General features: G+C 45.6%; 2 protein-coding genes across 3 annotated transcripts; one reads left to right on the forward strand and one right to left on the reverse strand.

Annotated features, from left to right (window-relative positions):
* Positions 1-519: 519 nt before the first annotated feature.
* On the reverse strand, positions 520-15250 carry LOC135432972 (speract receptor). Of its 2 annotated transcripts, none has more exons than XM_064688878.1 (16): positions 15057-15250; positions 6092-6786; positions 5717-6026; positions 5411-5661; positions 5212-5283; positions 4998-5143; positions 4779-4938; positions 4524-4614; positions 4266-4453; positions 3721-3939; positions 3562-3666; positions 3433-3504; positions 3162-3336; positions 2439-3109; positions 1723-2372; positions 520-1668 (listed from the first exon to the last, which is right to left on the reverse strand). In XM_064688878.1, the coding sequence occupies exons 2-16, from the start codon at positions 6506-6508 to the stop codon at positions 1473-1475; spliced, it is 3723 nt and encodes a 1240-aa protein (XP_064544948.1). In that variant the 5' UTR covers positions 6509-6786; positions 15057-15250; the 3' UTR covers positions 520-1472. The 2 variants fall into 2 exon arrangements, with proteins under 2 accessions (XP_064544948.1, XP_064544949.1); XM_064688879.1 differs by having other exon boundaries at positions 3721-3900; positions 15057-15248.
* LOC135432996 (pancreatic lipase-related protein 3) lies at positions 9524-10653 on the forward strand. Its single transcript, XM_064688914.1, has 3 exons — positions 9524-9669; positions 9733-9850; positions 9907-10653. Exons 1-3 carry the CDS (start codon positions 9609-9611, stop codon positions 10613-10615), a joined length of 888 nt encoding a protein of 295 aa, XP_064544984.1. The 5' UTR covers positions 9524-9608; the 3' UTR covers positions 10616-10653.
* Positions 15251-15477: the final 227 nt, after the last annotated feature.

Raw genomic sequence — 15477 nt, forward strand, 5'->3', positions numbered from 1 at the left:
CTTGGTCCAATCTCATCCAATTTCCACGAGGTTTGGCTCTTTGTTCATGCTTTGGCCTCTCGATCAATCTGGCATCTAAATCTGGGAACCTTATTTTTGGTCGAAATTATGTAATAATGGTACCCTCAAATATCCTTAATAGACATAGGTCAAAATTACCCACACCCATAACTTGGTCAAATCTAATCCAATTTCCACGAGGTTTGGCTCTTTGTTCATGTTTTGGCCTCTCGATCAATCTGGCATCTAAATCTGGGAACCTTATTTTTGGTCAAAATTCATGTAATAATGGTACCCTCAAACATCCTCTATAGACATAGGTCAAAATTGCCCGCACCCATAACTTGTTTGGCTCTTTGTTCATGTTTTGGCCTCTCGATCAATCTGGCATCTAAATCTGGGAACCTTATTTTTGGTCAAAATTCATGTAATAATGATACCCTGAAATATTCTATATAGACATAGGTCAAAATTTCCCACACCGATAACTCGGTCAAATATCATCTGATTTCCACGAGGTTTGGCTCTTTATTTATTTATTTTATACGTACCACGGTCAAGGTCGGGGTAACCCGCTAGTATTAAATATTTCAACAAATAATAATTTATACAGCTTAAAATAAAAACAAGTAAGAGTGCTCTAGTCGGGAGTGCCCGACTAGGAGATACCCTGAACCTTCTTCTACCAAATGTAACCCGAGCTACGAGTATATACAATTCTAGAAGCTACAAATTTGGTGATTAAATCCTAGGTAATTTACTCAAACAACAGGATCTCGAAATCAATTTTTATCGATTGCTTGGAAACAGGACAAGTTATTGATTATCGGACAACAAACCCGTTCTGCACGGGCACTAGGTTCTGGAATCGATGCGCTCATACAGACAGACGGACGGTCAGACGGACGGACGGACAGACGGACGGACAGACGGACAGACAAACGGACATAGCCAGGTCGAATCGGCTTTTAAATGTACATATATATTTAATGGGATCAGAGATGCTTCCTTCTCCCTGTTACATACAATTGCACAAAACCATTGAAGATGAGTTCAGGGTTAATAAAATAATAATGGGACAAGGTTTGAGCCAAAAGCGGCAACCAACAATTTTTTGTTCGGGTTTACAGACATCATGTTGATCATATGATTACTTATATTGTTTTAAAATTAAGATTAAGCTAATGTCTAAGCTAGCGTATTCATTTTGTATACAACGACTAGATTTGTAATCACTCTCACAATATGCTGATACTACGAATTGCACATATAAAGCATACCTCGAATTCCGTCTGCGGATCCACCAAATAGGCCTAGGACGAACTTTGTTTGCACGCATATGATTAAGAGGGGGGTATTATGCACCCACGCACAACACTTAAAGCAACTGACAAGAGCTGAACACCACAACAATAATACTTGGCTAAAGATACTGACAACATATTCTACTAATGTGATTCCTTCGATTGCAATTAGACTTCAACGTGATTCATCAGCAACGGTGTGTTGACCGTCGGATAGGAGAACGGCCGCCGCTTTTGCTGCTGCGGATCGAGCTGTTCGATGCTTTGGCAGGATAGAGTTGACTCCTCGTAGCGGGAGTGTGTCGAGCCACCGGAGGAACGACGTAGGCCCGTGTAGGAGTCCACCTCCAGCAAGGCCTCGTCACTGAAAACGACAAGGTTATAATTGCTCAGGCACAATCTAGCCCAATTGGCAAACCTGTGATATCGGTGGTGCTCCAGCATGTTTCCAGCTGCGAAGCGCAGCTTCTTGGGCGACTCAAGACTGGAGGATCGAGTCAGTGAGTTTCGCGGCAGGTTCTTTTGCTTCAGCGAGGAGCGTATTCCACAGTCGTTAGCCTGCTCCTGGGCCTGCTTGATGGTGCCCTGGATGAACTTGTTAAGGGCCCGCGACCCGCGCCGTTGGGAGCGCTCATAGGTGCGACGCACACGTGCCTCATCATCCTCGCCCATTAGCCAGTAGGTGCGCTGCTCTCCCTTACCCTTCATCGAGATCATGCCTCGTTCTTGGCATTGATAGCCACCCAGGCGTTCCAGCAGCTGCCGGCACTGCCAGCTGCAGTGAATTTTGAGCGGCACTCCGCTAGACTCCATGCGCGACGCCGTGTTGACCGTATCTCCAAACAGACAGTAACGCGGCATCTTTAGTCCCACGACGCCCGCGCAAACGGGACCTGAGTGGATGCCGATGCGAAGCAATAGCCGATTGGTGGGTCGATGGCGAATCTTAAACTCGGAGACGGCGCTGAGCAGGTGCAGTGACATTGTGGCAATCTCCGCGGCGTGCAGATCTCCGTTGCGCAGGGGCAGACCAGATACGACCATGTAGGCATCGCCAATGGTCTCAACCTGTTGCCAAAAGACATTTGTCAAGTGATAGTACATTCCTTATTAGTCGCTTAGCTTGAAACTCACTTTGTAGACATCGTAATGGCCTATGATAGAATCGAAACAGGTGTAGAGATCATTAAGGAAGTCCACCACTTGGAGGGGCGAGCTCTCCGCAGACATGGCCGTGAAACCGACAATATCGCTGAAATATATGGTGACTTGTTCGTAGTGCTCGGGGTCCACTTTATGGCCCTTCTTTAGCTGGTCGGCAACGCAGCGCGGCAGCATCTCATGCAGCAGGGCGTCAGTCTTCTTCTTTTCCTCCTGCAGCTGGTCCGTGCGATCGTCCACGAGGGCCTCCAAGTTGTTGGCATACTTTTCCATCATGGCCATCATGTTGTCGAAGATGTTAGGTCTCATTCCCTTGCGCAGCGGCCTTAGCTTGGCGCGTATTGCCTTGAACTCAGGTCGATCTTCGGGACGTTCGGCCCAGCACTCACGCAGACACTCGCTGACGCAATCGAAGGCGGTCTCGAGTGGCTGCAGCGAGGGTCGATAGGGATGGACTTGATCCTGTGGCTGCATAACCTTCTGCAGGCACTGCATTGATGTCAGACCTGTCTCCCCAAAGGGGCCACGGCGTACATGCATTTCGTAAAGTATTATGGCAAACGAGTAGGCATCTCCGCGCTGTGTGCCCATCACCATCGAGGAGGGACCCTGCCGCAAAAGCTCTGGGGCTCGGTAGAGAAGCTCTAGAAGAAACTACGTAACTATCACATCGTATAAATCCACGGAGGAACTCACTGAGACACTTGGCCGACATATGCTGCATGTCCGTGGAGTTGTCCTCGATGCCCTGCTTGAAAGCAAACAAGCCAAAGTCCGTCAACTTAACCACCCAACGCGAGTCCACCAGGCAATTGGATGTGCACAGCGAGCCATGGAATCGGATGGGCGACTCGTGTAAGTAAATGACGCCCTGCGGAAGCCAGAAGTTTGGGGTCAGACAAACACATACTCGTTGCATGAACGGGAGGGGGATGCCATTAGTATAATGTTACACAGCAGCACTCACGCGTATAATGTCCGCCACCATGGAGGCAATGAACATGTTGTCCAGCTTGACATCCTCATTCTCAAGTATGTCCTACAAAATTAAGGGTGGTTAGTCTTGGCGTTCGCTCTGGCAGAGAGATCCACCAACCTTAAGGCTGCCGCGAGTGCAATACTCGCTGATGATGCAGATGTTGGGTGGTTCCGTGCAGGCACCGATAAATGCGCATATGTTGTCGTGACGGGCGTCCCTCAGCTAGTTGTGAGTTGAAGTTAGATCTGACGGAATCCAAAGATTGCAATTGCTTACCAGCTTCAGCTCCTTCTTCATCTCCCTTGTGATATCCACGCTCTTCTTGCGCACCTTCTTGATGGAATAGAGTTGACCCTTATACAGTCCGATCGGCGTGAAGATTGTCGTGTAACGAAAGTCTGCATCAGGATTGGAGCTCAGACTAACCTGGCTGGTGCGGATTAGAGGATGGGTTGACTGCGAAGGAAGACGACGCGGCAATTGATTTATGAAATGCTGTCAAACATGCAATGGCAAGATAGACGCTTAGACGGAGAGTCGCATCGAATATAGTTAAAAAATGTATATATAAATGAAATCCAAAGGATCAGGATTTCTTATGCTCATTCACTTCAGTCTGAACCTTCTACAATCCACACAATGTTGTCGGAAATACGCCCCACATAAAAGGCACTTTGTTGTCGGTAATAACCCTTTAAATAGCCGAATGCACTCAAACACAGCCAATCTCTTTGACTGTCAGCATCATTAATTTGACTGTCAGGGTTTTGGGGTAGCATGCGAGATGCAATAATTTCGAAAGACAAATTTGTGTGACTCACTCGGGTTTGTTTTTGGCTCTGTTGCTCCCGCTCGTTGTCGTGGATCTGAACTTCGCGAAAGTCAATCTTCCATAGGAGGCTGTCCAGCTCCTGTTCGTAGCGCCAGTTGCGATAGAGAACAAGCGAAACAACACCTAGCAGTATGAGCGCACCCCCAGCAATGCCTGCAGATATTTCGCCAGTATAATCTAAAGTTAAATTAATGCGGTTATTTAAATGAGGGCTAGTGAAGGAAGTTACGAAGCGTAATTAACTTACTGACGCACTTCTCGCCACCAAAACCGCAACGTGGAGCAGCCGCAGGACGCGCCCCGCCTATCCAGTCGATGTTGCGATACAAATTCAGATCCTACATTGGGGATAGAGATAGGATTATGAGTACAGAAAAAGGACAAGCGGTTATGTGTGCGCATGCTATAATAAAAACCCTTACCTGAACCTGAAGGGCAAGCGTAAAAATGCAAGAGTAGCTTTCATAAAAAAGGTGGCAGGGCACACAGAAGGATTACTTACCGGCAAGGCCTCGCTGCTGCTGTTGGTGCTCTTGTGGCTGAAGGTGCCTGCGGGCAGTAGACCCAAAACCGTCTGGTTGCGACTGTTACGGATCGTTCCTCTCGCTAATACTGTATAGTTGCCAGCGGCGTCTCCATTTTCGTCAATGTACACATGATAACTATACGTCGTGTGTGTTGAGCATCAGAGCAGATTCTTACGTGTGCCTAGGATACTCACCCCATGGCGCTCAGATAGCGCGAGCCCTTGATAGCCGCCACAATGAGGCTGCCGTTCCTGGGCCTTCCTCCTGCCTTCAGGACGGACAACAAGGCATTGGCATAGAGATGCACGGCATCATAGAGATAGGCTGCTTCAGCGCTTATCTTCGAACGAATGAAAAGGAAAAACATGTGAATGGGAATCGAGCCGAATGGGAGAGCTTCGGACTAACCTGCTTCGTGCCACCGAAAAGACCCAGTGGATTGGGAAAATTGAATGGCGGTCGTTCCATGTATTTGTTAACCTACACCAAGGACAAAACAGAGAACGCAAACAATTGGTTATTGTGTGTGTGTAAGGAAACGACATCATTTACTGAATCGGATGCATCGCATCAATCAGCAGGCAAAATGCCTGTCCCATGAGCTCACCTCATTGGCGAATGTGGCGAAGGAAACGGGCGCAGTGGGTACTATGCCAAGATATGACTGAAACGCTTGCGCCGCCAGAGGTTCCACCTTCTCCATCAGCACGCCTCGGAGATACTTTTCTGGCTTGGCCGGCTCATACTGCTCAATGTCAATGCCCACCACGAAATAATCGCCACGGGAAAGAAGTCCTTTCTGCTGTAGGCTAACCATCAGACCCACGTGTTCGTAGTAGTGACCGAGAACCAGGTAAACTACGACATAGATGCATTAGAATTTTCAGTGATGTCTGTAGATAACCTTACTTACTACGTGTATTCGCATGGGTTTCTTCCACGAGCGTGTCGAACGGATTGGCCATAAATCCATGATGGTAAATAGTGTTCCAGGTGCGAATGTCACGGACACTGACGCCCGCGCCACTCAGTGTGTTGAGTATGGTCTCCGCCACGGGCTGGTACTGACTGCTGGCATCGTCCAGGTAGAGGAAACTCACCTGAGTCCAGTTGAAGGCTAAGAGTAGCGCCACCACCGACTTGGAGATCTGTGTGTCTGGGGGTCGTGTTCTTGCGAACGTCGGAAAATCAAGTTTATTGGAGGGATCTCGATGTGTACAGTACTGTCAGGGATTAAAGTAGGAATTAAAACATTTATCAGTTAATTGATTTACGGACTGGCACTTACATAGGATATCATAGGCAAATTAAAGGCCGCCGCCATGCGTCCCTCGTGAACGCAAGTCTCTTGCGGTCCAATATAAGCGGCCACCTGCTGCGTCCATAGTGCTGCCGTCTGTCGGATGCTGGCGACCTCGTCCCCATAGGTCTCGGCCACAACAAACTCGAGTGAGTGGCCCAGGGCGCCCAATTTGCCAGCATTGACTTGCTCCACGGCCAGAGAGATAGCGCCCGAAATGGTGATGCCTGGTCGCTGATAGTCCAGATTTCCCGGCCGACGTTGCGAGCCCGTCAGATAGCCCAGAGTAAAGACCTCCGCATGGCAAGAAGCCAACCGGTACAAACAGAGCAGCAAAAACAGCAGTCCAGGATGGCCTCGAATATGTAGACTGGTTGGAGGGAAGGCAATACGGGGTGTACTCATTACGCGCCACGAGGGTTGCGTGAAATTGGCTTCAGCCGGCAGTGAGAAGTGAGTTTGTTGAGGATGTTTGTCGCTTCGTTTAATTTAATTGAACTTGGAGAGCTGTAGTGTGGAGGCAGTAGATCCTGTGCTGGCAGTCTGGTAGTAGTAAGATGGTCCTTTGGCGTGTTGCAACATTTTTGTAGCACTAACAGCTGTAACAACAGCTCCTTCGTCCTCTTGTTGTCAATTACATTCACTCGATGGCCGTCGTCACTCTGCTACCCCCAGCGTTGTTTCTGTGTGAGACATCAAGGCTTTTAGTTCTTGCATCTTATTTTATCATATTGTGTTGCATATTTTGCAGCAGCCTTGCTGGGGTTGGTTATTAAAAGGCGTTCCTCGTGAGTGATACTTAAGAGCTATAATTTGATATATTCCCCTGCAGACATTCTATAAAGAGTATCGTATGTCCCACCCGAAGTTGGTCAGTAATTGATTGATATACGTGGTTAACTCCAGGCTCCCTATATTATTCGTACTGCATTAGGTCCCAACTCGAACTCCGCCCACACTTCAGCAAACATCGCGCAAAGTAATAAAACTTTTATAAGAAATTCCGCCACATCTGAAATGATTTCCACTCTTTCACAGCATAGAAAAAATGCCATGTGGAATCAATGATAGTCACCCCAGCCCACAAAATTTCTTTGTTTGGATTTTGCCCGACTGGAAGACTTTTCTGATTGCTCCATTCATGCGCCCTTTCGCAGCTGTGTATGACTTTTGGCTTTTTTGCGTTTTCGCCGAGGTTGGTTTTACGCGGCGTATGTGTGATATTCGCCCAACCTTCGCACTTGCTGCAGCTATCACAGATATCAGAGTAATTTATTATGTTGAATCGCTTTCTGGCACTTCAAAGTTTGCACACGCGGCAAATTGAGCGTCCCTTTGATCGGGCTTTTATTTCCATCCCCGTACACGCTGATTGGCTGCATCCGTCCCTGGGGTATGCTACACATCTTTTACTTGGCTTATTACAATGCCACTTTAACTTTAACACACAGGCACGCGAATACTCCCACACACAGTCACGACATGTCGCGCAGCCTGTCACACCACATCAGTGCATTCCATGCGTGGCGGAATGCTGTTATGTTGCTGACAGAAGCTTTAAAGCAGGTGAAATATCCTTCTAGGCAAAGGTCTTAAAAATATTCAATGCGAAAACTTTAAACCAAGAGCGGTAAGTCTGAGAGTAGTCGAAAGAGAGCACCTTAATCTGACAGACAAGCCCTAAATGGAATAAGTCGATAAATGGATGACCCATTCCTTGTTTGTCGTCAGCGGAACTGAGAAGTAGAGCTGTTAAATTGGTATCACGGAATAGCCTAGTACCTGAGGCTACCCAAATGGAGGTAAAGGTATCGTGTTGACTGTGGTTTAAGGTCGGAATGTGATAGAGTCTTGACTCACCGTAAAGCTGCGTGTCAACCGTCTGCTGTACCCATAGATCAGCAGAGGCTTTAGATGGGCCTTGTCCCTCACCAAGGAGGAATGTCATGCCCAACAATTATGAAGTCAACTTGTATATATATATATATATATATATATATATCTCTCGGTATAAACCACGTTAAAGAAATGTAGCCACTCTGTTTCTATAAGAAGCATATGATAGAGTACTGTGAAGGCACATTAGGAGAGTTGTGAACATCCTAATTGTTGAAAGTGGTCAAGTTTCTTTTTCTTACAGAATTGTATTCCATAAAAAACTCATTTATCGACTGATTCTCTCTATATTAATGTGTTTAAATAGTCCGATGCTGCTTACATATGTATAACAAAAAGAGTGAAGCACTTTAATGTCAAGTTCAGTCCAGAAATCAGGTAAATAAAAGGTTATTCATGCAAGAACTTCTTTCCAAAGAAGCTATATAATATATATAGTCCAATCCGGACTCGAGCTGTACGAAACGTTGGCTTTAAGGATGAGAGACTAGTTAGGACATAAAAACTACCTATTAATTGCTTTAGTTGCAGAAATTCCAATCGCTCAGGCAGCCACATCGATGCACATAGGGATTTGCATAACCTATTTATACTTACATCTAACAGGGTATAAAAAAAAAAACTGACACGCACTTTCCCGCCCACTTTTCGCAAAATGTTAAGCCTGGTTATAAATGGCCTGGGGCTGGCATCATTTAATAACAGGCGCTTTTCCATAAATCTAGCGTGAGCTTCACAACGCTTGACGTGCCCATTGAGCCGGCAAGAGGAGCGCTTGGGCTGGTGGCAAATGGGCGTTAGTTCCATAGCGTTTGGTTAATTGATGCCCGTTTGGCAACGCCGCGTGTACTTGACAGACAATTTCGCAAACAATTTATCTGCGCTATTAACGCTTCGCTGAGAGCTGTGGCAACATTTTCGCTTCAAGCTCTAGTCTGCTGCTCCCAGCTGCCGTCCGGTTAGCCTGACCCAAAATGCTGGATTATGATAGACACTGAGCGATGGATGAATGAGTGCATAAGCCTGCAGGGCACAAGCTTTGGGGCTAATTAAAAGACTTGACCATCAGATGTGGGTCAATATCCTTGAAGAGCTGGGATTGTGTGGGAGTGTCCGCATGTGCAAACTCTGCGCGGCTGTCAGATGCCGCCTCTCCGGCTGACATTGATGCAACGGCATGGGGCAGCTGCACTCTTATTGCAGCAATTCCATCGAGCTGTCTGTTTTTAACGAGTAAAGTGCTTTGAATCCAACACGACTTCAAGTTGAACTGTCAAGCAATTAAATGCAATCAATGCAAATACAGCCGCGGCATAGAATGGCACGGTGGCTGAGAGGGGCTTGATTAATTTGACAAACTACAACAAGCCCATGAATAACAATTTGTGTCGCAATCAGAACAAAACAAACGCCTGTCAAATGCTGAAGGCCCACAGAGCCAGCGTCCAGGTGTCGTTCATGCGCAGTCGCTTCTATTGTGTCACGGCTGAGATATTTTGATTAGGAGCGCTTATCGCCAATTGGCACGATAATCTAATCAGTTCTTTGCCGCACAGCAATCAACGATCCGCGGAATACCTGGGGTTGACCGCCTTCAGTTGATTGGAAAATGCGTTTCATCGAGGTAATGCCTTTTTGCCTTCTACTGGCTGCCGTCGCAATTGCTTCGGGTGAGTAAATTAATTCTAGTCAGACCATAGACACACTTAGGCAACACTCAAGTTCTTCGGTAGATGCCGCTGCGCCAGGATATCTGCTTTATACACGTCGCAATAGGAACACACCACAACGTATCGATCCGGAGGTGGAATCACTCGTCCGCTCCTCCTTCTACGCGTTGGAACCTATTGTGTAAGTCGTCGAAGAAACTAGACCAGAATTTCGTTTGAAATGTATTCCTTCTCCAGAGTATACATCCCCCGTTTGTCGGGCAACAGCTCGGCAACAGTTGGCGAAGAGCACTTGAAACTGGCATCCGCTCTGCTGGAACGAGAGGCTTGCAATGTGTTTGCCGTTGTTCTGGCTGAGGGGCAGAGCGAGTCGGATATTGTGGACAGCGTGAGTAGCCTGCTAATCCTGCTGAAACGACAGTTCGATGTGCCGCTGCGGCAGCACCAGCTGGTGGGCTTTGGCGAGGGTGCACATTTGTCCGGCGCCGTTGCTGAGCAAGTGCAGCACCAGCTGGGCGAGCAGGTGCCACATATCACAGCACTGGATCCAAGCGGGGACAGCGACATAGTCGAGCATAGGCTCTCAGCACAAGATGCTCGTCTCGTCGAGGTCATGCACACCAATGGCAATGGACTAGGAACCATGGCGCGGCTGGGTGACGTGGACTACTATCCAAATGGGGGGCAACAGCAGCCTGGCTGCAGTGTCACACCAGACCCGGATGCCTGCTCGCATGAACGAGCCTTAGATCTGGCCGCCGAAATGTGGTCAACAGCGAACGACTTCGTTAGCGCCCTCTGCAGCTCACAGGAGGACATGAGTGCACAAAACTGCCGTTGGTCCTCGCAGCGGATGGGCGTCGAGATAACATCGGGCATCTTTTTTCTAGAGACACGGAGCAGCTCCCCTTTCGGCAGGGGTGCCTACCACATTGGCTTCTTGTAAGGCAGAACAATAAAGGCGAACCCAGCAAATAAGAGAAAGACATTGTCTCTGGTCATTAATCACGAGTTCAGGGGGATGCCAGTATCGATGGGCGTCAGGCGTCCGATACATTCATTACTTCAAAATCAATTTTAAGGCTTCAGCCCAAAGTTTGACGCACGTGACACACATATTGCGTATACGCCATGCAGGCATCTCCCTTGTAGCCTGCCCTTTCGTTCGCATCTTTCAAAAAGTTGTCAGCTTTGCCTTTGTTAAAAGTATGCCTAGATAAAGACTTTTTGCCATGCTCCCTTGCGATGACTTGCCCGAAAGTTATTCAAAAGAGCAATTCGTGGGTAAAGGGAATAATATTCCAATCGAGCGCTTTAAAATTCACAGAGATTTATGGACTCAAAGTCTAGTCAAAATGGATGAAGAGTCCTGAAAATTTTCTAGTGTCTTCTTATTGTTGTTACAGCGCATTTTTGCGATATATTAAAGTGGAATTCCTTTGTTCAGCTATGTGTTGACTTATTCTTGCAGCGGCACAACAAGGATAAGGGGAAGTCGCTTGATGTCCTTGCCAGCAGCCCCGCCCACCCTTTAACGCCCACTGCGTGCGTGTCAGTTGAAAGTCAAGCTAAAGCGAAACTGTCACAAATTGCATTTAAATTGCGCTGCTCTTGAGTTTATCCCACGGATGTCGGATGTGTCACCATGCGGAAGACAGCGCAGGGAGCAGTGTGTCTATTGTAAAGCCAATTCGTAGAAGCAACTGATAACGCTTCATAAACTTGGTAAATATAGTGATTATGATATATTTATGATTGTGGGATCATAAAACCCAATTGCTTTTGGGGTGAGGCCTTTTCGGATAACAAACAATAATTGGTGGATAATGATTGATGATCTTTTCCCGCCGCCGACAAGTGAAAACTGGAAATGAAAAGTTTTCCCCACAAAGTTTCCTCCAGCTAATTGCGGTTTCATTAACAGTTACAGCACAAGCAACGGCAACCACTTTCGTTAACTTCCGCTCACACAATTACACAGACAACTTGCGTATCTGTGTGTGCACTTGAGGTGGCGCCTCTTAAAGACTTAAAGCTGCAACCGAAGCGGGTTAAGCGGGCATCATCTCAGTTGTTAGCCAGCTTAAGATCTTAATTTGACTATTTTTCTGTGCTTGGCACTTAAATCTCTGTTTCGGTTCGAGTTTTCTCGACAGCCCATAAAATAAATGTACCCACACAGCACGACAAGCCAATCAGGCCTGGTTGGTGGCCCATTAGAGGCCGCTGCGTTTCCATGCCAAGCACACAGAATCCCTGGTAATTTTTGCCATTGTTTTCCTGTGGCTTTGGCCCCGGCATTAGTCGGCCTCTCCATAAAATATTACCATTACACACACTCGCACATTTGCCCAACAAGAAATGATATCGCCACATTTTCATTTCGTTTAATTTCTGTTTGTTTCGTTTTCTTTTTTTTCTGACTTCTTCCAATTTTCTTTTTGTAATGTTAATGAACGTCGAACCCAACTAAAGCTGATAAGAAAAATTGGTCGAACATAAAAGCCATTTAGCGACATCCCTATGCAATTCTAGACTCGCGGGTCTATGTGTCATGTCTTAAAAGACACCTGCGCCTAACTCAACCGCTAAGTGACTGTACCTTTTGCCACCCTGTATTTGTTGAAAATTCAAAACGGGTATGCCAATTATGTGGTATTTGCCTTAAAGAACGTTAACTTCAACAAATAAAATATCAAAATTTTTAGAATAATTTTGGTGTCAGGAGTTCCCGGAAGATAAATTGGTTGCCCGTTCAAATCTCAATAATAATAATAAAATTATAATATTGGTAATACCAATAATGATAATTCTAGTAATAATAATAAAAACTATAACAATAAAATCAAATTAATAATAGTAATTTTGTTAATTCGTTTGACTGTGGTATGGAGTAGTCGAATATTCTGGCATTTGTTTTTCTTTGTATATTTTTTGTCGTAAATTGACGAATTTACTTTTATGGCTATGTTAATTTTGTTGTCAACTTTTTTATGGGATGCCATTGGAACAGCCCACCGCTTCATGCTATACAACCGCCCTCACACCTGCCCTTACACCTGCCACCAAGCCTCCAGCTTGAAACTGTGCCACTGAGTGAGGCTTTTGCATTCCTGTTGTTGCTGCTGTGGGTGGCGAGTGTGTAAAACGAAATGTTAGTGATAAGCGCAGTGCAACATATGTCAGGTATGGTTGTGGAAGCGTCGTACACACACACACACACACAGCCGCAGGTAATGTCCGGGTGTCTGTTTTGCATTTTGCCCGTGATAAGACAGGGGGGCATGTGACCGATTGAAAATCCATCTACATACGAATTTAATTAAATTCACATGTGTGGCCATGCCAGAGGTGCGATAACAGGTGCTAGCCGTGGGTGGTTGGGCTGCGGAGCTGCGGGCGACCCCGGTTCACTGTTAGAGAGTGATTTTGCGGGTAATTTGCGAGCAATTTTATGCTGCACACGCATTAGCATGTCAGACCACTTAATCAGCATAATCTCTTGGCCCAAATTTCGCTAATCAGCGTTATTAATTTTATTTGCGTACTCACGCATATGTATATTGGTATTTATTTAAATTTAATGTCTAAGACGTGATAAGGACATGTGTCTGAGGTCTGACACTTATCATGGACGCTTCAAAGTGCGCAATAAAAACTTTCCACGCGCTTTCAACGCCATCTGCCTCGTGCGTTGCGTTGGCTAACGGCCATTGCCATTCATCATATTCGCAGAGCTCGCTAAGAACAACAAAAACAACACAGCTGTCAATATGCCGTTGAGTGTGGTCAGTGACAGAAATGCAAAACGCGCGCTTGCATGTCGCGCCGCTTACCAACACTAACAACAACAACGCCGACAACAGCAATGACAGCAACAACAACAGCAACGGCAGAAACGGGTCTGACAGCGGGTCTGCACTCCCACTGCTGCGCCCACCCTCTCTGCCCACATATTTTGTGATCACATTTTAAGAAATGCCGTCAGTCGCAGCATGCTTATGATGCTCTGCTGCTCTGCTGGCGCCGCTGCCAGCGTCACTGCCACCGGCAATGTACACACACAGGCATGCCCCGCCGCCACGCGCCATCGCCTGCAACTGAGACTGACTCATTTTGGGGCTCGCGTAAAATTAATTTACATTGTGGAATAAAAAAAAATTGAATTGCATTGTGAGCTTCGGCTTGTACGTTTTGTTTTTTAATGTTTTTTAGTTTTTGCCTCGGCAGCAGCTGTTGACATTGTTATTGTTGTTTTTTTGACGCTTATCAATTATATTCTTATTGCATGTGAAATTTATTTAAATTATCGTCGAGTGCGGTGTTGTTGTTGCTACGTGCAATTGCATAAGAATTATCTATACGTGCATTTATGTAGTCGTCAATGGGCCCTTGTGGGTTCAAATGAAAGTGGAAGGGGGGCATCGGAAATGCATATATGTATAGGATTAAACGCTTACGACTGCATTTGCGCGCGAATGCTAATTGGATTTTCGATATCCAATTGTCATACATTTTTAACTTTGCAAATTGCAAATGTTTGCATATATGCATGTGCTTAAGTACAAGTATGTTCCATTAAGTGGTCACTTACCGTACCATATGCACACATGCATACACGTACATGGAATGGTGGACATTGGTGTAAGCTAGTAAGGAATCACGGAGTCAATCTAACGGAACTTCCGTCGGCGTATGAAATAGGCCATAAAACATGGCTCCTAACTTCATTGTGAACTTTTTCTATTAATTTTATGCACATGCCCGCACACTAACACACTTTTAAAAATACTTATGTATGTTTTCATTGTTGTTGTTGTCGTGTTGTTTAAAATTTTGTCACGTTCTGTGTGCAAAGCAAAGCGATTTCAACAAAAACTGCACGCACTCAAACGTACGCATAAAATTGAACGGCCCATGCGAAAACTAGATATTCTGTTTTCATTATTTGCAACGAAACACTCGAGTGTGCGATGGCGCGATAATTTATTAGTCCTACATTTTTGAAATACTCTGCTGATCTCTTCTGGTCCACCAGACCCCATTCAGTCGCTTCTTTCTGCACTGTTGCAGCGCCAAATCTGTGCCTCAATCAATTTATAAACACAATTTTCCATTACACCCCGATCGCGCAGACAGAAACTAAAACAAAAACACATTTGCTGACAGACACCTGTTGCTAAAAAACGACCCGCCAACATTTGCGAACGTCTGAGGCTAGAGATGTTGAGCATGCAAAAGAGATATTAGGAGTTGCGGTCCGAATAATGAAATTTGCTTTATTATAGAAACATGGCACGCGCGACTTTATTTTGTTTGGTAAATTAAAAATGTGTAACAGTTGCAAATGCTTTGGGGCTGTGACATTTGCTGCGAGAAACACTTACACACTCCACCACAACCGACAATTTCAACCGACAAATCCACACTGAACAGAGCGGCACATTCTAATTGGACTCTAGATGTATGGTCACACTCGCATCGGGTTAAGCTGCCGCGACTATCGTGTTGAAATCGATAGCTGATTTAAATGCATTTATTCACATAATGTAAAATGTGTGCAATCTATATTTATATATGTACAGACATGTAGTATATAAAAAACTTGAGTTAGTACAAACTTTTTTTCATATCTTAACATTTTTTTTTGTTTTTCTTAATAGTTGACAACTCATGTTGCGATGCCATATCGATGAATTTGTTAAAACTGTTTATCAATTAATATTGAGTAAGCCTTGAATTTGTTGAGGTGCAATTTGCGTGTAATATTTTATTTTCATGTTGATTTATTTGGTGTTTTATTTTTAA

This window comes from Drosophila montana, unplaced genomic scaffold (genome assembly GCF_035044405.1).
Source record: "Drosophila montana isolate Dmon_TW-CO22-7 unplaced genomic scaffold, ASM3504440v1 contig_3216_1, whole genome shotgun sequence".
NCBI lineage: Eukaryota > Metazoa > Arthropoda > Insecta > Diptera > Drosophilidae > Drosophila > Drosophila montana.

What these genes read in the sequence shown, in the direction of transcription:
- LOC135432972 (XM_064688878.1), bottom strand. Translation starts at nt 6,508, where the DNA reads ATGAGTACACCCCGTATTGCCTTCCCTCCAACCAGTCTACATATTCGA. An exon ending in TTTTCGGTGGCACGAAGCAG is followed by an intron (nt 5,144 to 5,211) that starts GTTAGTCCGAAG and finishes ATTCGTTCGAAG; the next exon opens with ATAAGCGCTGAAGCAGCCTA. An exon ending in GCACTCGCGGCAGCCTTAAG is followed by an intron (nt 3,505 to 3,561) that starts GTTGGTGGATCT and finishes TTAATTTTGTAG; the next exon opens with GACATACTTGAGAATGAGGA.
- LOC135432996 (XM_064688914.1), top strand. Translation starts at nt 9,609, where the DNA reads ATGCGTTTCATCGAGGTAATGCCTTTTTGCCTTCTACTGGCTGCCGTC. An exon ending in TGCCGTCGCAATTGCTTCGG is followed by an intron (nt 9,670 to 9,732) that starts GTGAGTAAATTA and finishes GTTCTTCGGTAG; the next exon opens with ATGCCGCTGCGCCAGGATAT. An exon ending in TACGCGTTGGAACCTATTGT is followed by an intron (nt 9,851 to 9,906) that starts GTAAGTCGTCGA and finishes TTCCTTCTCCAG; the next exon opens with AGTATACATCCCCCGTTTGT.